The sequence below is a fragment of the Stigmatopora nigra genome, chromosome 13 (assembly GCF_051989575.1).
Source record: "Stigmatopora nigra isolate UIUO_SnigA chromosome 13, RoL_Snig_1.1, whole genome shotgun sequence".
NCBI lineage: Eukaryota > Metazoa > Chordata > Actinopteri > Syngnathiformes > Syngnathidae > Stigmatopora > Stigmatopora nigra.
In genome coordinates, this window is record NC_135520.1 from 6813829 (window position 1) to 6834225 (window position 20397).

The following is a 20397-nucleotide window of genomic DNA, read 5'->3' on the forward strand; positions in this document are numbered from 1 at the left end:
AGATGTAAAGTGGAAGGAATTTTCAGAGACAGTCCAGTTCCAAAAAGACACAAAACTAGAGCAGGCTAAGAACCAGGTTAAAGAGCATGAAGACTTACAAAAAACGATTCTGGTGCCTCCCCCTACGAATGCATCTTCTAAAGGTGGTAGAACTTCATTGGAACTACAAGGACAACAAATGAATTCTGAGAATGCAGAGGAGAAGGAACTTTTAGAGGCAGTACATTTGACCAATGACACAAAACTGGAAAAGGCTAACAGCCAGGCCAAAGAGCATGAAGACCTACAAGAACCAAATCTGGAGCCTCCTCTTAAAAATGCATCTCTTGAAGGGGGTAGAACTTCATTGGAACCCCAAAGACCACAAACGAATTCTGAGAATGCACAGGAGAAGGAACTTTTAGAGGCAGTCCACTTGACCAATGAAACAAAACTTAAAAAGTCTAACAGCCTGGCCGAAGAAAATGAAGACCTACAAGAACCGAATCTGGAGCCTCCACCTAAAAATACATCTATTGAAGAAAGTAGAACTGCACTGGACCTACAAAGACCACAAACAGATTCTGAGAATGCAAAGGAGAAGGAACTTTTAGAGGCAGTCCCATTAACCAATGACACAAAACTGGAAGAGGATAAAAGCCGTGCCAAAGAGCATGAAGACCTACAAGAACCAAATCTGGAGCCTCTTCCTAAAAATGCATCACTTGAAGGAGGTAGAACTGCACTGGACCTACCAAGTCCACAAACAAATTCTGAGAATACAGAGGAGAAGGAACTTTTAAAGGCAGTCCAGGTGACCAATGACACAAAATTGGAAAAGGCTAAAAGCCATAATAAAGAGCATGAAGACCTACAAGAACCGAATCTGGAGCCTCCTCTTAAAAATGTATCTCTTGAAGGGGGTAGAACTTCATTGGAACCCCAAAGACCACAAACGGATTCTGAGAATGCAGAGGAGAAGGAACTTTTAGAGGCAGTCCAGTTGACCAATGACACAAAACTGGAAAAGCCTAACAGCCTGGCCGAAGAAAATGAAGACTTACAAGAACCGAATCTGGAGCCTTCACTTAAAAATGCGTCTCTTGAAGGGGATAAAATTGCACTAGACCTACAAAGTTCACCACATTCAGAGAATACAAAGGAGAAGGAACTTTCAGACACACTCCAGTTGACCGACAATACGAAACTGGAAAAGGCTGATAGTCAGGGTAAAGAGCATGACACTTTACACCAATCCATTGTGGAGCCTTTGCCTACAAATGATTGTCACAAAGGGGACATCACAGCATTGGAAGTACACACACCACAAATAAATTCAGAGAATACAAAGACACTTTCAGAGACAGCCCAGGCTGGAAATGACACACAACTGGAAAATGATATTTCAGCCACCAAATCAGCAGTGTTGGCTCCAGATATTAGTGCATCTCATAGTAATATCCAGGATAGTTTTGGCACCCCTACGTTGGCTAACACCGTTCAATGTCCCTCGGAGCCAGAAGGTGCTTCCATTGATTCGGCGAAAGAAAATACCAATGTTCCTCCGATTGAGTATCTTTCAAAAGATTATGTTTCTGAGCAAACTACAGACAAAATTCTTAAGAATACACTAACACCCGAAGCGAGGATGGATTCAATAGAAGATGCTCTTGGAAAGGAGCAAACTGAAAAAGAGTTAGTCAAGGAAGCGACAGAATCTGTGGACACAAAGAATGAAGCTGTTTGCCATGCACCCAAAAGTGTTAAAAGTCAGTCGGACAAAGAGAAGCTTTCACAAGCACAAGAAGCACAAGACTCTGAAAAGGAAAAAGAATCAAAGCCAAGTGAAAAGCCCAATGAGACGGCAGCGATGGCCAACAATTGCATGGCGGACCTCAAGGCCCTGCACGCTGAGAAAGAAGCAGAAAACAACATCACTGGACCAAAGGAATCCACTCAGCAAACGTCACAAAATGAATATTTACTGCTGACAGCAGAAGAAGAAACAAAAGTGCCAGAGAACGAGAAGAATGAAGCACAGAAAGCAGCAGTAATAAACACAGACGGGGGCAATACACACAATGTGTCGGAATCCAAAGATGCTATTGAGGATGCTTTGGAGGAAAACACCACTAGTGTAGTTGAGGAATCTCATCAGCCAGTTGATATCACAAAACTCGAGGAACAACGGGAACTTCAATTGCCTCTAGCTCAGGCTGAGGGTTCTGAGCATCACGATAAAATTCAAGGCGAACATGGATCTGTTACAAAAGGGATTCAAAGGGACAAAGACAGTATGGTTACTAAAGAAAACAGAGACATAAATTTTGAATCTGAAATTATAACAAAAGATCAGTTTGTTGGCGGAAAACAGAAGAGTATTGTTGAAGTTGACGACATTGCTGATACTTCAGAGGCCTTCGATGCTGAGGAAATCCCAGAAAGCCAAATTCTCGACATTGACACTCCACTGAGTTCTCGAAAACGAATGGAAATGAAGGAGTCTGCAATAAAAAGCTTGGAAGTCCAAACAGCAGCTGCCAAAACTAGTTGTGAACCTGCGATTGTTCATATTGAATCTAATGTCCATCTCCAAAAGGAGGCATTCCCTGTAAATGTCAAATCAAGTAAGAAATTCCAGAAACAGGATGAAAATTCCCATTTGCACACAGGCTCCAAAATGCCAAATGTTAGCCAAGAAAACATAACCGAAAATTCTGAAATGATTGCCGACTTAAGTTTGTCTACAAGCAAACGAGACAATTCTAAGAATGATGTGAAAGTAAATACAAATAGCAGTAGAGTTGAAACAGAAGTAATCCAAAATGTCTCAGTCCAACAGAATACAATAAAGGAACTGCAACCAAATCAAGCAACTACACTTGTCAAAACTTGCCAACTACCAACAAAACCCATACTTGGTTGTGTTTCCTCTCTTCCCACCGCAGTGAAATCAAAGAGCCCACCAAAAGGCACTCCCATAAAGAAAGAGTCGCCATCTAGCTGGCTAGATGTGGAACATGAACACAAACAGAAAAGGGAGAACAGACGGAAACCGGACGCCTCGGCTAGTGACGACGAATCGCTGGAACCAGACGACTTTGAGAATTTCATCCGGAGCATTAAATCCGGAGGCATTCCCTTCTCCTTGCCCATTAAGAAACACCCGTGTAAAAAATCCCCACCTCCCCCTTTTGCGATGCCAGCCATTAAGGAGGACCACTTTGAAAAAGTGCTGGATCCCAAAGAGTTCCAGTTCGGCCTGAGGAAGGAAGGCAAAGACCTGAAATTCCCGTCTCCAGCCATGATGTTAAAAGAAAAAGCATCTAAACGGGCAGGGCGGAACGTCAATAAACAGAGAGAAGTGAATTCCGCATCCTCAGGTGAAGCCCCGAAGGAATTACTTGATGAGGACAAAGGAAAAAGCCATGGCCAAGAGGGGCCAAAGACGGAGCAGAACAATGGAGAGGGCCTCGGCAAACTATCGTCCCGATTAGAAAGGATATCCATCCTTAATAGCTTACTGAGTTCCCCTCGATCGAGTAAAAGGAGCAAAGAGGAAACGGCCTTTGACCGAAATAGCCTCCCATTCAAACAAGAGAAAAATGTGCTCTCGCTTGGCAAGCAGGAAACCGTTGCTGCAACCTTTCCTGAACATGAATCAGATACAGAGGGCGGGACCGTTGCTGCGGGCGCTTGCAAAGGTGCCGCCAGCGAGTCAACATTAAGCCCCTCCCCTGCTTCTTTGCCCTCGTTTTCACAAGATATACAGTCTAAACTTCAAGTAGAAAAGCTCGAGGGCAGAGGAGAGTCTGAGGCCGGTCGAGACTCCTCAAAGCCGCTTAAATCCAAACCGAATTCTGAAGGACTTTGTATTATGGACCAGGCTTTATTGCCTAAAGTCAACAATGCTCAGCTACCTCCACCCACCAAATGCTTACCAAAGACACAAAAAAAGAACTCTAGGGTAAGTATTTGTTTATGTAAATAAAGATCTTAACTGTGATTATTCCAGAGCGGGGTTATCTAAACTTTAGATAAGACCTGCCTTTTTGTTTTTGAGTCAAAAGTTAAATTTGCTATTCTGACAATTCCTCACAGGCACGTGTCGTCAAAGGGTTTCACAAGAGACCTGGAAAGGTACGACACTTACATTTCTTTCCCATTTACATCATTTAAAGCAGTGAGTACACCTCAGTTATGTAACATCACCTTTGTGTCCCCTCCAAGATTTTCATACACGAGCACGATAACTTTGATAGTGAAGTCTATGGAATACACAGTGATGTCGAGGATGCCACGTGGATGAAACTCTCTTCTGTCATCTTGGTACGAGTCATTAGAGGATGGTAAGCAGACTCTGCTGCTATTATTCGCCTGCTTTTGTTCAGTTTAATTCATGAATTATACTGTGCTACACTTTGATAAATGTGCATTTTCACTATTACTCCCAAACATGCAACGTTGTTTTCTATTCAGTTGGCTTCTGTATGAACACGTGGGCTTCCAGGGTCGTGTCATTGCCCTCGAGGAAGGTCAGACGGATCATATCGTGAACGTGTGGGCTCAGGATGGGGCCGACACAACACTGGATGAAAAGGGACAACCTGTATCCACCACGCCCATGACCATTGGTTCTATTCGTTTGGCCGTGAACGTAAGTTACTCACTTTCTTGCTTTGTAACACACTATCCAAATATTTGTTCATGGCTTTTATTGAATTAAAACATCTGGAGCTCAATCCTGTTCTTACAATGAGTTGCATAGTTATTCACTATTTTTGGTATATTTTTGGTGAAAATAATTTGTTCTGGCCAAAAGAGTGATGCATGAGCATCTAATCAAATACAACATTTTAGTATGTATGAAAAAAAAAGTGTGTCTGGTCATCATTTCTATTCTATTTAATGTTTTTTGGATTGAAGAAATGTCCTCGTAATCATAGCATTCCTTCATTTTCTCCTCCCAGTCAAAATAGATTGAATGTTAAGCCCCTCGATGGCACTGAAATGATCATGATTCAAAGATTCATCGAAGGTGTGTCTGTTGCAGGACTTTTCCCCACCCAGAATTGACCTGTTTACCGAAGTGAATGGTTTGGGAAGGGTGTCGTCTTACTGTGATGACACGGTTGAAATTGGTTCCTACAGGATGCCTCAGGCCACTGCTTCTATCAAGGTCCATTCTGGAGTGTAAGTTAATGCTTGATGTATTGTTTTTTTTTTCTTTCTTACATTTTTGAATGTGAATGCCAGTTGGAGTCATCCGATTTTGAGGATGTGCCGATACCGAGACCCGATCCTATCATGATGATGAAAATGCACTTGTTACTTATAATATTAATACCTAAATTTGTCCTTTTGAATGACTTCAAGTTCTCTCTGGGGGCGTGCAGGTGGCTTGTTTACAGTGATCCTGGTTTTGAAGGAATGATAGGGGTGCTGGAGGCAGGCGAGTTCCCGTGTTCCGAGTCGTGGGGATTCCCGCAGCCTTTTGTCGGCTCTCTCAGGCCTCTTCGAATTGTAAATATTTTTTTGCACAATATCGAAATCATGTCATTATGTATTGACCTATTCTGATGCCATGTTTTTGATTTTACAGGGAGCAATAAGGGTGGAACATCCCCAAGAAGTCAAGGTTTGTGTCTTAGTGGATGACAATTCTTGCTTTTTTATCGTGTTTCATATGATTGTAAAACTGTCATGTAAATATTCCAATGACGAAATTATGAACATGTTGTAGTTCAGATAAGTAACGTAAAGTACAATAAGAACGACCACAGGCCATATAAACAAAGGAACCTGAGAAGATGGAATCTGTAGAGTTGACAATAAACTAACATTAGTTATGAGTTGTCACTGCTACTATTTCTTTCTGAGTTGAACTTCTCGCCATGTAAATTTACTCTATGTTGAAGAATGCCTGACCTCTGATTCACCTTTGAAAATTAATATATGTAAATGTGAAATGGATAGTGGTACTTATTTAATATTCTTACTCTTTAGTCCCTACCATTGGAAATTGTCCGGGAGGCATTTCCATTTTTTGTTTATTTAGAAAACCGGCAAAATACTATTAATTCCGTTGAAAAGGGGCTGTCTGTGGGAAAGTGGAATTTCCACATTGTTTTTTATTTTTATTTTTTTTAATTGTGCAGTTGCACTCCACTCTTAAGTTAATCACAGTCTGGGAAAGCTATTCCATAGGAAATGGTGTAAAGTAAAAAAGTATATGTTTGTTCTTTTTTTCTGGCTCTTTTAGGCGATCGCGTTTGAGAAGCCCAATTTTGAGGGAGACTGTTTGGAGTTGGATGCTGACTTATACGACTTGAATGAGGAAGATGAACATAGCAGCTCTTGTGGAATTAAGAAGACAATCTGTAAAGTCGGTTCCCTCAAGATTCTTGGTGGTCTGTGAGTATTTCATTTTATTTGTTATTTCTTTAATGCAAGTGAGTAGGATACATTTACAATCTCTTCTGTATTTTCGTCCCATAGATGGGTTGGCTATCAAGAGGAAAACTTTGACGGTCAGCAGTTCGTCCTTGAAGAGGGAGAGTATTCTCATTGCACTGAGTGGGGGGGATCTGAGGATAGTCTACGCTCACTACGTCCCATTAAGGCGGTACGTTTCCTATTGTGGTGAAGCAATAACTTGCTATATGAAATCATCAATGGAGAACCCTTACCTCATGATTTCATTTTATTCAATATTCAATGTCAATAAAACTTGTTATATTTTTGTGTTTTATTTCCAAGGATTTCCTGTCGCCGCGTGTTAAATTGTTCAGTGAGCTCAACTTGAATGAGCGAGGGCTTACTGTCAATCTGATGGGCCCCGTTGTCAACATGGGGGATGTCGGCCATGGTCTAAAAACGCAATCCATCCACATTCTCAGTGGAGTGTAAGTCAAAACGCCCTGTGTGTCTGTGTGTGTGGTTTTGAACATGCTCCCCCATCCAGTTGAAACAAAAAAAACTGTTCTTGTTGTGTGTCTAATCATGCAGACACTTGCAATTCTAGGTGTGCTGTACTTCGCGCTGAGTTTTGTTCCAACACTGACACACCTTAATTGTGCATACACAAAGCCCCTGAGGAGAAGTACTAGTATACACTAAATTCAATCATGGAAACTGATCCGCAATTCCATTGTTTCTTGTTTATATTCACATATTTGTATGTATATGGTCCCCGTTTATGTCAGTGAGCAAGTCGGTACAATATTGGATATGGTGGTAGCTTTTGAACTTAAGGTTTTGTTAAAGCATGAGTTTCATTCCTTTGTGTGTAGTAATTTTTTTTTCAATTTTTGCTTGGTGACAGATGGGTGGCATTTGAGAATCCTGCGTTCAGCGGCGAGCTTTACATCCTGGAGAAAGGCTTGTATTCATGCCCAGAGGACTGGGGTGCCCAGAATTTCAAAATATCATCAATCCAGCCAGTCTTCAATGTAATGAAAAGATCCATCTTAAGAATGGGAGTCACTTGCCATATTTTTCGGATTATAAGTCACTTGTTTGGAAGGGCAATTTTGTATTTGATCAGAAACCAAGAACAAAAATGCATCAAAGTAAAATTGTTTTTTTTAGATGCCTATAGCCTTAAAAAAACAACATAAGAGGTGGTCATAGAGGAAAAATAATATGGAAGATCAAAGTTGCAGGCCTAGTCAAACTATGAAAAAAGTATGACTTGTAGTCCGGAAGATACGGTATTTACATTATTTTTTATTTTTTAAAAACCTCATTCATCTTTACGTCTCTTCTTTTACAGGACACATTGCTGGAGTCCAAGTTCAAGGTAGGCAGTCCAATCATTTCTCCTACTCTTTAATATATAGAAAATAGTATCGTGGCAAATTTTAGGAGTGGTTCTTTCGGGAAATTGTATCCATTCATCCAGAAGAATGTTTGGAATGTCAAAGGTCGCAGATGTTGGAATCTGGCTCACAGTCTTTCTTCTTTGTGTTGTGGGCCAGAATCATGCCGGGACAGGGCAGCTTCCATCAAATGGAAAACAAATGATGTTAATTTTTTTACTGTGATGAAGTAATACAATTCGTTCAATTGTCTTCTAACTCCGTATGTGTGCACTGTCCTGCTATTCAGGTGAAGCTGTTCTCTGAGCCTAACTTTAAGGGGGAACTGGTGGTTTTGGAGGACAATGCAGCAGTTTTGGATGAAAACTTTGTGCCCAGGTCATGTAAGGTGCTCGCTGGCAGGTACATGAAAATCATGTTTGATATATTTGCCAGTGTTTAAAGGATTGTAATATTTTAAATAGGTCAGAAATGCTTAAAAACAAAAACAAAAGTCTTTTAAAAAGTATTTTTATTTACACATCAGCTGGATCGCATATGAAGGTGACAACTTCTCCAACAACATGTACTCACTGGAGGAAGGGGAATATCCGGACGCAGATTTTCTGGGCTTTCCATCATCAGATGTGAAGATCCGCTCCATGTTAACAGTTGACCATGTAAGTAAAATCTGAGGTTGTTTTGAGCCACTTTGTAGGGCAATTTATAGACATACAATCCATTTTAACTGGGAGGAACGAACAATGGCAGACAGTTAAGTCACTTTTTTGGGCCAAAATTAAACTGGTTTGGCCCTCCATGAGATCTAGTGGGCATGAAGTGAAGCAAACTGAGTTTGACACCCCTGTTAATGGACTGTAAGACAGTAAGTTTGTGCATGTGAGTTATGAAGATCTTTTTATTTTGTAGGAGTTGACTCTACCGTCTCTCTTGCTATTCAGCAAGTTGGGTTGCATGGGGCGCCGGATTGTTCTGACAAGTGGGATTGGGAATTTGCACCGAGCGAGTTTGGCTGCTCACATAAGCTCTCTAGTGGTAGAGGGCGGAAGGTACGTATGTTTTTTTTGTGCATCTTTCTTTAAACTGTCATGTATATTTTTGTTGCCGTGATTGGTAAAGCTGAAAGTATGTTCTTGTCATAATGGAAGTATATTCCAGATATGAATAGTCGTTATAGTAATATTTCTCTAGATAGACTCCAACTTTGGATTTTAAGAGTAACTAAAATCTGTGTTGAAGTTAGTAAACATTTACAAGAGCTTAATGAAATGTACTTTTTAATATCTGTAGTTCTGCAGAGGTTGTAACAGTTATCTATGAAATTCCTTCACATACATGGTGTTAGCTGAGGTTTTACAGTTTATATTCCTAGTGTGAAGATTAATTGTGCCAAGGATATGAGGAATTCCAAACTATAATAAGAATTTTTTCAAAGGATGTTGATTTTTCTCATCTTTTTTTATGGTGGCTGCTTTTAGATGGGTATTGTACGAAGGCAGCAACTACCGTGGTCGTCAAATCTTGCTCCGGCCGGGGGAAATTGAAGACTGGCGCGAGTTTAGCGGATGGAAGGGAGTCGGATCGCTGCGGCCACTGTTCCAGGTAGAGTCGGATTACCCATCTAAACAATGTCAAATGAAACGCTGCTCCAATTGTGATGCGTTTCACCTCCAGAAACAGATCGCTATCCGCCTGCGGAGCAACGAGACGGGATGTCTGATGTCGTTGACTGGGGCACTGGAGGACATCAAGTTGATGAGGGTGCTTACTGTGGAGGACACAGAAGGTGAAGAGCAACTCTGGCTCTACCAAGATGGTCAACTTACCTGCAAGGTACTCCAAAAGTAAAGTCTTTTTGCAATGGATTCTCCATCTATTGCTGTCAAAGGGTGTTTTGAATATGAATTTTTCTTTTTTTGCTAACTACCACAACGCATACAATGTAATCTAAGATGGCAGTGAATGAATTAAGATCATGATGAGTTTTGAATAGATTACCATTGTCCCTTTTGAAACTATTCTGCGAGCTCGAGTGAGCAAAAAAAAAATGACATAATTCACTTTTTTGCTTTCAGTTGGCCGAGGACTGCCGTCTTGAGAGCGCAGGTAACATGGTGATGGCGGGCTGTCGCCTCTGCGTGTCTCCGGAGACGGGAAAAGACAAACAGTTGTGGGATATCGGCTCAGATGGCGTGGTGCGCTGCCACGTTCAACCTGGCCTAGTGCTGGAGGTTAAAGGTCAGATTCATCTCTTTTTATGATCATCGTCAGCATACACGCGGACACAACAGGGAAACAAATGGTCACATTCTGGTTTGTGTGGCAGGAGGTCATCAGTACGACAAGAACCAGGTGATCCTCAACACGTTCCAAGAGGGCAAACAAAACCAAAGATGGACACTGGAAATCTTGTGACACGCCAGGCAGGCCAAGTCTGGGGTGGAACTTTGCACAAAAACTGCACTCTCGAAGCATTTTCAAGCCTGTTCTCTGTTGTTACTTAGCATTTTATTTTCCTAATGTATTTTAAAATGACATTATGCTCTTATTTATCTAGCCACGCCTCCTACCTGAGCGGCAAGTAGGGCGACGTTAGAGTGGGCTTTCGTGACTTTACGACTCCACTACACGGTGTCTCAGTCCTCATCTCGTGGTAATGAATGAAGTCTAAACTCCAAAGAGGCGTTTTGCTAAGAATTATGTCAATTTTAGAGTTATATTTTCAGAATAGGTTTTAACACTTGAATTTAATTCATATTAGACAGTCTTTGAATTGAATATTGTACATATGTAAACATAAATGACAAAAACATCTATTATGGGCTTGTGTATCATTTCAGGCATCTTAGTGTGGTAATGCTGTAAAAATTGTCTTGCTATATTTATGGCATATTTGTTAGTTGGGGTCAGCCTGTATTTATAAGTCATTCTTCAACTATAGGCTCACTTGTTGCATGGCCAGGTAATGTTATTGTAAATATTGACTTAGATGAAGTTGCGACAAATGATGTATATTTGAATACTTATTTTTTTCCCACATGTATAAATAGGAATGGAAAAAAAAGATGCAACAGCCAGGAACAACAATTCCACTAGGTACCCTTTACAATTTTCTAAATGATGTCTAATATTAGTTCTTGCTTTCTAATGAACTGAATTATTAATTAATAGAAAATGTTGCACTGCTGTTTTGAAGATTGTGTCATTAAAATGATTGCAATGACTTACTGTTAAGAAGAACAATCCATTTTTTTTAACAAATGGACTCCAAGATGGGGTGGTGGATTCCAGCATTTAGGACAATTAAACCATCTTTATATACTCTATTAGAGCAGTCAAGCACATGGTGGAAGTTAAATTGTTTTTTTTAGCTGCAACATGTCATGTTCCATCCTCGCTAATCTGGACTACAGTCTTTCCTCGAGCGTGACCTTTCTCCACCTTGGCAAAGGCTTGTGGCACCTGCGTGAAGTTGAAGGTTTCTTCTACAACTGCATGGATCTGCAGAGATGACACCAACAAAAGAAAAGTAAGTATGTTATCATTGCATTATGCACAAGATAGATTTTATCATGAAAAACATTGCATTCTTACATTTCAGAGCACAGGAGTAAATAGTACCTTGTTTATTTATGTTTAAACCAAGTTGACTTACCTGGCCTGCATCTACCATCTCCCTTATATCATCTAATGCTGGGCCGCTCGGTGCAAAGAATCCCCAACGATAGTGGACCCCCTTAGTGAGATGCTGCAAGAGGAGAAAAACAAATGCAAGTTCCTCCGATGAAACAGAAGAGCGCCAAACTACTAAAGAGTGAATTGTTTCGGATACGTCAGATTGATTTGAAGGAAAGCATTTCCCCACCTTGAGGGCCCTGCTGGCCACAGTGGCAGCTGTCTGCATCATACCATCGGCAATGCCCAGGGCGTCGGTGTTTTGGAGGAAGGGCGTAACCAGAGTGACGTACTTGGCGCCACTCCACGGTTTGAGTAGATTCAACGCCCAGTTTTCCGTGCTGCCTCCGATGTTATCCAGGATTAGGTCAAACCTTGAATGTGGGATGACACAAGATTAGCATTTTAAGGAAACCCCTCCAAAAAAAATCTTTTGCAAAAACTTGCTCGCTAAAATTACACAGATTTTGTAATTATCAGCTCATACTCACTTCTCGAGAGCGGCGAGCGGCTCTTGGACGGGTCCGGCCGTGTAGTCCACCATGTGGTCCGCCCCAAGCCCCGTTACTAAACGCTCTGCATTCTTGGCGCATGTTACGGTCACGTGGGCTCCCCACGCCTTCAGCATCTTCAACAATAACAAGGTTATGCCAATCATTTTAAATCTTTGCAATTTAAAATTATACCTGGATGGCAAATGTTCCCACTCCGCCAGAAGCTCCCAGGATCAAAACACTGTGATGGAGAAAAACAACAATCAAACAAAAACATCCTTTCTATTTCAACTGCACTGTCATACCCTAATCTTTCCTATCCTCCCTCTTCCTCTAGGTTACCTAATGTATGACGATTAATTATAGTTGCATATTTTAAATCAAGTTTCTTTTCTATTCCCCATATTTATTCTTTCACAACAGAAACAACTATAAAGGTAAAAAGTATTAAAAGTTTTAAAACTTTTGCATGCAAATTGAACTGATGCAAGAGCGTAAAAAAAAGCATGTGTGTTTCCCGCACCGTTTCTTGGCACAGTTTTCTTTGGTGAGCCCTCCAGTGTTGACGAGCGCCGACCAAGCCGTGTTCGCCACATAAGGCATGGCTGCAGCCTCCGTGTGGGTCAGGGACTTTGGTTTGAGGGACACCTGAGTGTGAAGGTACAAACACGTTGGCCTTTGCAAATAACACTTGACTTCAGTCCACGTTTATCACTCCGGTGATAAATGTGCAGCATCACCGTCATGTTATCGTTACCTCATTGGCACTCAGAACCACAAACTCGGCCAGGCTGCCTCGCTTCCATGGTGGGATTGAAGCCCATACCTGGAAAGAACAAACAGCCTCTGTTAGTCTTTGACATGATATCAAAATAGCATCACATTTTTGACTTGCATCATGTGCTAGAAATACTTGTTCATGTCCATGTTGTGAGGAACTTTGGCTTTCAGTCAAAACAAACTTAATGGAAATGTGTCTCCATATATTTTTGGTATATTGGAGAAATCATAGACAAGCTTATTGGTATATAGAATATGTACATTTCTGATGGAAGAAGACCCATCTCACTTAGTTTTTACCTCATCCTTTTCTTTGAAGTACTTGACATCCAGGCCACATTCCATAATCACCCCTGACACTTCTCTTCCGAGGATGAGTGGAAATTCACTGCCTGCCTGATTCATGTTTAGAGGGTCTCTTTTCATAGACAGCGTTGCAGCACCGTGACCACCTAGTACATGGGTGGTGTAATATTTAGACACAAAGAGCCAAAATGTTCAACTGTGAGGGTCACAAAACAGTATAAAAAAAATCCAACAGGCCAATTTAAAAAAAAAACATTGTTTTTAACGGGCCCTGGTGGATTTGAGTGCGTTTAAAGAAAAAATAAAAATGAAACAAGGCATAGAGCCACAGTATATACAAAATATGATAGATGTAGAGCCAAATGTGGCTCGAGAGCCACATGTTGCCACACTTGACCTAATAGATTGCAACACAACTGGATGACACTATTACAGATAATTATAGATTGTATATTACATTCATAACACTTTCTTAGTCGACTGCGATTGTCTGATGATGCTTTGAGAAGATTTATTACATAAGACAATTCAAGTTTTACTCGCCTCTCATGTGGATGTCCATTGGGTTCAGCCCCGCTGCAAATACCTTGACAATAACCTCGTTGGGGTAGTTAATGACCGGGAACATGGCATTTTTGGTGAACCGCAGAACGTCATTGTTTCCATATTTATCAATGACCCATGCGGGCATGACAGTTCTGCAGTTACTCGATGTCTTGAGAAATCTAGAGATAGATATTCTTAAAATGTTAGGGGAAAGGAAACGCCCACTACTGCTCACCACACGTCTGATCGTTGCCATTTCGCAGAAATTCAATCATTAAAAAACCACTAGTATCCACTGGGTTTGAAAAGAAACGTGCAAATGCATCTTTGCGCTGAACTATCGAGGTTTTTGGAAGCCGTGCTTTCCTCTTGATTGGAAAAAATAAATGAATAATCACTTCATTTCAAAAATCAGAATGGATCATGTGGAAGTTTGTCCCTTAAAACGACGCTCTTCATTCATACTATATTTCCTGAAAGGAGGGATGTCAAAAGCTTGACCAACCAGAGTCAAGTTTGCTAAACTGTAAGCCAATGAAACCAACTGTTTTGCAACTGTCGCTTCCAAACAAACATGTCAGCGCTCTGGAGCCGCACACCGATTTGAAGGTTGAGAATTGTAAATATGCTTAGCCTTACTTTACGAGAGGTTGGTAAGTCTTCATGTTAAGAGAGAAAATAAGATAAGAATAACGGCATTTGATCAATGTCACCATTACGTTAGATCACGGTTAATTTTAACATTATTGGGCATCATATCTGAAACCAATATGTACAGCGTTAACATGCATTAAGTTAATATGAGTTCCCTATCTGAATCTTAACCCTTTTCTACTATAGTTCTTTCGATTCTAAACCCAGGATCTTTTAAATTTTCTAGGTTTCTCTTGCATTCCGAGAAGGAAAAATCTCTCCAATTGAGTTGTGTAGGAAGTGTTTGAAGCAAATCAAGCAGAACCAGCATCTTAATGCTTATATCACAGTGACAGGGGAACTGGCATTGAAACAGGCTCAAGAAGCAGAAACCAGACTTCTACAAGGTGAAAGAACTCTCTATCTCTTTTCATGATCTATCCTTCAGTAATCAAGTGATGCAAATATTTCCTGATCTTGCTTAGGCACCCCGAAAGGTCCACTGGATGGAATCCCTTTTGCAGTCAAAGACAACTTTTGTACAAAGAATGTCAAGACCACGTGTGCTTCGAGGATGCTTAAAGGTAAGTGGAGACGAGATCTTGTCGTTAGTATGTTAAGATTAAGATGCTCTCCTTGTTGCAGACTACATCCCACCGTACACTGCTACAGTGGTACAGAAGCTTTTGGACCAAGGAGCTGTTCTTGTTGGGAAGACCAACATGGATGAATTTGCTATGGGGTAGGAGAATTACTACTAACATAAAATATAATGCAAAGTTGATCTGTGACTTTCAGTGTAAAAATGGTGTCTTAGTTAAGATTTTAGATTGGGAATAGCAAATAAATGTACTTTTAATAATGTTGCCTATCCTGGCATTCTAGCTCTGGCAGTACTGACGGTGCATTTGGACCAGTGAGGAACCCTTGGAGCTACGCTACTCCCTACTGCGAGCAGACAGGAGTTGTCCCCGACTCGGACTGGGTTATCTGTGGCGGTAGTTCGGGAGGAAGCGCCGCAGCTGTGGCCTCCCAGTGCAGTTATTTGTGAGGGATACACCATTTTCATCTTCTAAGTGTTACAAATTGCAAGCGAATGACACCGTCCTCCTTGGTAGCGCTTTAGGATCAGACACAGGTGGTTCCACCCGAAATCCTGGAGCACTATGTGGTGTTGTGGCTCTGAAGCCCACCTATGGACTGCTGTCAAGACACGGTCTCATACCTCTGGTCAACTCTTTCGATGTTCCAGGCATAATGGCCCGACGTGTCAGTGATGCAGCTATTATTTTAGGTAGGGTGTGTTTGGAAACTATTTTTCACCCATGAAACTTTTGTAGCACCTAGCTACTGTCTCGGATTAATAATTGTCTTAATAACAGTGTTGTTGTTTGATATCTTGTTGACATGTCCATAAGGGATTCTCCAAGGCCTTGACCCAAAAGACTCCACCACAGTTCCTGCACCCCCAATGCCAATGGAGTTACCTGAGAACTTTGACGTCAAGAATCTTTTCGTGGGCATACCAAAGGTTATTTTATTATTCTCATATTTTCATAAAGCACTTATTAAACCTTTTAACACCAGTTGTTTATTCCGGTAATGTCCTTTGCAATTAGCGTGTATATTATTTCAGCATGAATTGGTGGGGAGAATTGCCAGATTTAACCAAAAGTGTGATCTTAATATACCAGTGAAGAAGCGGTAGTGCAAAAAAAGCCTTTTCTGCTGGCCCACCATAACTAGAAATTATGATCATATACTGCCATTGACGTCAATAGACATTGAATCCAATTGGACTGACTCCTGTGTGCTCTTTCAGGAGTTCTACGCCCCTGGTATGTCCGAGGAAACCGCTGCTCAGTGGAGTCGTGTGGCTGACTTGTTTGAGAAAGCAGGTGCACGTGTGGAGCAAGTGTCCCTCCCCCACTGCCAATATTCTATTGCGTGCTACCATGTGCTGTGCTGTGCCGAGGTGGCGTCGAACATGGCGCGTTTTGATGGTCTACAGTATGGTAAGAAGTTGCTTGCTCATACCGCAAACATTGGTGTTTGACCTCAAATGTGTACGTCTGCCGTGCATTGAAACTCTAGATGGGAAATTCCCACAAAGCACACAATAGTACATTTGCTTTTGAGGTTGATGTTGGAAATACATATTTATTCTCCTCATTGATCAGGCCATCGTAGCCAAGTGGACACTTCCACGGAAGCCTTATACGCCACCACTCGACATGAGGGTTTCAATGATGTTGTGAGAGGCCGGATACTGTCTGGAAACTACTTTCTGCTTAAACAGTAAGATATTTTTATTGTAATTAATAGATCAATTTTGTATGTGCACCTTTAAACATCACTAACCAATATGCACCAAAAACACACTAAGGTTGTGCAGATTCTGCGTCATATTTTCAACTTTTTTTTTTAACTATATTGGAACCTTTTTCCTTCGCTTTGTCAGAAACTACGAGCACTACTTTGTGAAAGCCCAGAGGGTCCGTCGGCTGATTGCGGAAGATTTCAAGCGAGTGTTCAACTCCGGAGTTGACGTTTTGCTGACACCCACCACTCTCTCGGACGCCACTCGTTACGGCGACTTCATGCAAGAGGACAACAGAACACGCAGCACGCAGGAGGATGTTTTCACCAATCCTGCCAACATGGCAGGTAAAGACTAGCGGATAGAGGAGGGTTTTTTTTTTTTTAATTCCTCATACTGGCAAATTCCTTCAGACAATAGACTAGTGTGTCAGCAGTCAAGTTGCAGGTAGTCGTCATAACCACCTGTGAGCAAATTTGCTTGGCGAACACAGAGATAAGTTTCGATTAAAAGGAAAAATTATTCAAGTGGAATTTTGAAAAGTCATTTTTTAAACCACTCAAACATGTTAGGAATTTTTCTGATCCTTGCCAATCCCCTACTTGAGATACAGAAATGTGTCTTTTGTGTTCGGGAGCTGCCAGTAAGTCATCTATTCTAGTCAGATATATAAATGTTTGTGACAAAAAAACATTTTCTTGACATATTTGCCTTCCTTCCAGTTATGCCTGCTTGTTATCACTCTCCAAATTAACCTGTAACTTCTCATAAGTTCCAAATCATCACCTTTCCATGAACTGTCCTTCAGCTCTTTGTGTTTTTGTCTCTCTCCAGGTCTCCCCGCAGTTTCCGTGCCAACAGCCTTATCCGAGAGAGGCCTTCCTATTGGCTTACAGCTCACCGGTCCCGCCTTCCAAGACATAAAGCTGCTCAGTGTTGCCCAGTGGATCGAACAGAGGGTTGGGTTTCCGTCCATCGGTGACTTTGTGGAATCCAACGGGAACAGTTCCAATTACAAAGTTAGCTTTGCGACAGGGACGAGATGAATTGATTAATTTGTTGGCTGCCGTCGACGGCACTGAACGTCCAATTTTTGAGCAATTACAGGCAATAACTCATCCAATTGGATTGGGTGTCTATCACTGTCAATACCATCGATGTACATTTGGTTAGGTGAAAATGGGATTTCCGCACTGCATTGCTGATTTCAAGTTTGAGGGTTTGAGCATTAAGTTGCGCTAATTTGTCATTTCCCAAACATAAAGCCATTGCATGGGGGCTTCCTGAGTGACAAGAAAAAGCTGCACACCGCACCAAAACTAGGCCAAGCTAAACCGCTGAGGGGGATAAACTAGCAGCAAGGTTACATGCAAACTGCCACCATTACACTGCGGTTATTTCTTTGGAAATTTACATTTGCAACCTTAGTGTGTGTCAAAATCTCATGCCATTAGCATCTAAGACAATACTGGTTACCACTAATATAATAAAAATACAGAAAAAACAATGGCCAAAAAGGAATGTAATTTCCCACCTTGTATTGTTAGTTTTAAGGCACCAATCTTAAATTCACTTGCGTTTACTTTACTCCCCCCTACTTTGTCAGAAAACTCCATCTCAGGTTTCGTTACGTTTGTGTAGTGGCCAGACACGGGGTTTAAGTGGTCACACTCTGGTGGTCAACTAAAGCAAAAGTTTATAATCTCCAGTAACCAAGCACACTTCGTTTCACTAGTGTGCTAAAAGAATGCAACAAAGTCTAAAAGCAGGTAGCTTAAATATTGGAAAAATCCAGGTGAATGATGTAGACTTTTGGTGACCAGGTGGAAGCAGCCCCATTCATCACAAGTCCCACTGAAGTTAAGGTTTTTTTCCCCTTTGAGAAGATAAGAGTTGGACAATGCAGCCATTGTCAACAAGTGAGGGTGGAAGTCTATTTCCCCCAATAGTCAACCTGCAGGTTTGATTCCAGAGAATTCCAGGTCACTATTGAAAGAGCCCTTGGAGGAAGGTCTGCTCAATGTCTAATCAGTTATTCTCAAATTTATACAGTCACTGATTTGTATTTTCTCTTTTACACTCAGTAAGGTTCTTGTAACCAAACATGTCAGGGTTAAGATTAAGGTAGTTCAGTTTAAATTTCTGTTGTTGGATTTGCAATTATTACTTTTCTCTGCCACAAGCAAAGAATATGTAATCCTTGTTTTCACACACACCACGGCTAAAACCAACAATACTAAATTGAGATCTGGATAGCAGATGAATAGTTCAACTTTGACAGACATTTTGGTTTTGTGGAAGGTCGATGTCTGCAACAATAAGAGCTGTCTGGTCTGGAATTTAAAACCAAGTGGGTGGTGCAATTTCAAACAACCTGGGCAGCTAATGCAGTTTCACTTGACAAGATAAAGAGCTTAAATCTTGCTACACTAACTTTGAAATGACACTAGCATTTGTTAAGCACCTTAGATTCCCATTCAATCACTTTAGTAAATTGGCAAGCTAAAACCAATTTGGCATAGATTAACACAGACAATCAATTCCAAGATGAACATTTATTGAATTTACAACATTTCACAAGACATAAAAAAATCCTCTTTCACAAGTTTCCAAAATACTACAAACTTTTGTGACAAATCTTTGAACTGGCATCCTTTAAAAAAAATAATAACTCACTGGACATTTGGGGCAGAAAAAAAAACAAAAATACCAATTATTGGACAGAACAGTGGATGACTTCCTAACAATAATCCAGTCTGTGCAAGATCCTCAGATGAAAACTACTTTGGAGGAGGAGGGTTGGCAACTGCAGACAAGCATGAAATTCCAGAAGAAAGCCGGTGATTACGTGGAAAAAGCCGTTGAACTCTTTGTCCAGTGAGGGAGCCAAAAGGTGTGCTCATAAACACCAAGTGTAAATCAGAGGAGCCAAAGTGAGGGCCAGCAACAGCAAGGGCTCTCCGCCATTTCCGTTGCACCCATTCTTATCAGTGCTGTTGGTTGTAGTGATGGTGGCGGTGGTGGTTGTGAATGGGGGTCTCGTGGTGGACACGTTCACCGTCATGTTCGCAGTTGGGGCCTGCCCATGCGCCACCTGCAACACAATTGTCCAAATTAGTTCTTTTGGTGAAAGCCTGTTATGTCACTTTTATCATCCTTCAGCTGTGATTACAAATTAATTTGAAGGAGGTGGTTAATTTAGTAGAATCGAGGGCTTCATCTCAGGTTAAAATGGATTGGTGTATCACAGTTTAGAAAATAAAGAACTATATTGGTCAATTATTCTGTAACAGTCTTAACTTTTAGAAGTATACAATTTTTAAGTGTACAGAGTATGTTTCAGTTAAGGGCTCTCATAAAAAAGGATTTTTAAAATCACTTCCATTCATAAGTTGACTTTAGAAGCTGATAAAAAGTATTTGCTTCCAGTGAGCAAATATTTTTTTAAACTACAAAACAAGGCCTAATTGAATCACTTAACATGTAAACCCATGAGTTAAAAAACAGGGTGGAAGCTACTTAAGAAAAAAAAAAGGCAAAGGCATCTATATAACCAAAAAGACTGATTAAGAATCCAAGTTACCTGTGCTGAAAGTGCCAGAAAGACGAAGAAAAGTCCAAAAAAGGCGAGAAACAGCTTCATCTTGACCAAAGTGCAGCACTAAACGTCTTTTGGAGTGGTGATGATGAGATGAGCTGGTTGCAAGTTTGTGCGGGGGACAGCATATTTATAGGCCCAATGACGTCATGAGACAACGCCCCCTGGTCAGGTGTTGTCCTCTGTCGATTTCATTAAAAAATGTATTCCTAAATCAATTTCAAATTTGTGATATTTAAAAAAAGG

General features: G+C 41.0%; 3 protein-coding genes and 1 long non-coding RNA gene across 4 annotated transcripts; 2 read left to right on the forward strand and 2 right to left on the reverse strand.

Moving 5' to 3' along the window:
* The first annotated feature begins 21 nt into the window (after positions 1 to 21).
* crybg1a (crystallin beta-gamma domain containing 1a) lies at positions 22 to 11024 on the forward strand. Its single transcript, XM_077731083.1, has 19 exons — positions 22 to 3946; positions 4081 to 4119; positions 4210 to 4328; positions 4459 to 4636; positions 5033 to 5172; positions 5376 to 5502; positions 5582 to 5617; positions 6242 to 6393; positions 6478 to 6604; positions 6739 to 6884; positions 7304 to 7430; positions 7754 to 7780; positions 8089 to 8201; positions 8326 to 8458; positions 8709 to 8848; positions 9278 to 9401; positions 9474 to 9632; positions 9875 to 10037; positions 10126 to 11024. The coding sequence occupies exons 1-19, from the start codon at positions 179 to 181 to the stop codon at positions 10212 to 10214; spliced, it is 5907 nt and encodes a 1968-aa protein (XP_077587209.1). The 5' UTR covers positions 22 to 178; the 3' UTR covers positions 10215 to 11024.
* Positions 10902 to 14153, reverse strand: rtn4ip1 (reticulon 4 interacting protein 1). The gene is made up of 9 exons (XM_077731086.1): positions 13598 to 14153; positions 13049 to 13200; positions 12726 to 12794; positions 12492 to 12616; positions 12161 to 12209; positions 11966 to 12102; positions 11665 to 11848; positions 11455 to 11547; positions 10902 to 11300 (listed from the first exon to the last, which is right to left on the reverse strand). Exons 1-9 carry the CDS (start codon positions 13854 to 13856, stop codon positions 11181 to 11183), a joined length of 1188 nt encoding a protein of 395 aa, XP_077587212.1. The 5' UTR covers positions 13857 to 14153; the 3' UTR covers positions 10902 to 11180.
* On the forward strand, positions 14093 to 19830 carry qrsl1 (glutaminyl-tRNA amidotransferase subunit QRSL1). The gene is made up of 11 exons (XM_077731084.1): positions 14093 to 14249; positions 14481 to 14640; positions 14719 to 14817; positions 14879 to 14975; positions 15119 to 15280; positions 15352 to 15527; positions 15652 to 15764; positions 16056 to 16248; positions 16414 to 16531; positions 16695 to 16900; positions 17388 to 19830. The coding sequence occupies exons 1-11, from the start codon at positions 14226 to 14228 to the stop codon at positions 17597 to 17599; spliced, it is 1560 nt and encodes a 519-aa protein (XP_077587210.1). The 5' UTR covers positions 14093 to 14225; the 3' UTR covers positions 17600 to 19830.
* On the reverse strand, positions 19094 to 20292 carry LOC144206247 (uncharacterized). Its single transcript, XR_013328320.1, has 2 exons — positions 20137 to 20292; positions 19094 to 19647 (listed from the first exon to the last, which is right to left on the reverse strand). It is a non-coding gene; the product is annotated as an uncharacterized LOC144206247 (long non-coding RNA).
* Positions 20293 to 20397: the final 105 nt, after the last annotated feature.

What these genes read in the sequence shown, in the direction of transcription:
- crybg1a (XM_077731083.1), top strand. Translation starts at nt 179, where the DNA reads ATGAATTCTGAGAATGCAGAGGAGAAGGAACTTTTAGAGGCAGTACAT. An exon ending in ATCCACATTCTCAGTGGAGT is followed by an intron (nt 6,885 to 7,303) that starts GTAAGTCAAAAC and finishes GCTTGGTGACAG; the next exon opens with ATGGGTGGCATTTGAGAATC. An exon ending in TGCTGGAGTCCAAGTTCAAG is followed by an intron (nt 7,781 to 8,088) that starts GTAGGCAGTCCA and finishes CCTGCTATTCAG; the next exon opens with GTGAAGCTGTTCTCTGAGCC.
- rtn4ip1 (XM_077731086.1), bottom strand. Translation starts at nt 13,856, where the DNA reads ATGGCAACGATCAGACGTGTGGTGAGCAGTAGTGGGCGTTTCCTTTCC. An exon ending in TGGCCAGCAGGGCCCTCAAG is followed by an intron (nt 11,548 to 11,664) that starts GTGGGGAAATGC and finishes CTCCTCTTGCAG; the next exon opens with CATCTCACTAAGGGGGTCCA. An exon ending in AGATGGTAGATGCAGGCCAG is followed by an intron (nt 11,301 to 11,454) that starts GTAAGTCAACTT and finishes TCATCTCTGCAG; the next exon opens with ATCCATGCAGTTGTAGAAGA.
- qrsl1 (XM_077731084.1), top strand. Translation starts at nt 14,226, where the DNA reads ATGCTTAGCCTTACTTTACGAGAG. An exon ending in AGAAACCAGACTTCTACAAG is followed by an intron (nt 14,641 to 14,718) that starts GTGAAAGAACTC and finishes GATCTTGCTTAG; the next exon opens with GCACCCCGAAAGGTCCACTG. An exon ending in TTTTGATGGTCTACAGTATG is followed by an intron (nt 16,249 to 16,413) that starts GTAAGAAGTTGC and finishes CTCATTGATCAG; the next exon opens with GCCATCGTAGCCAAGTGGAC.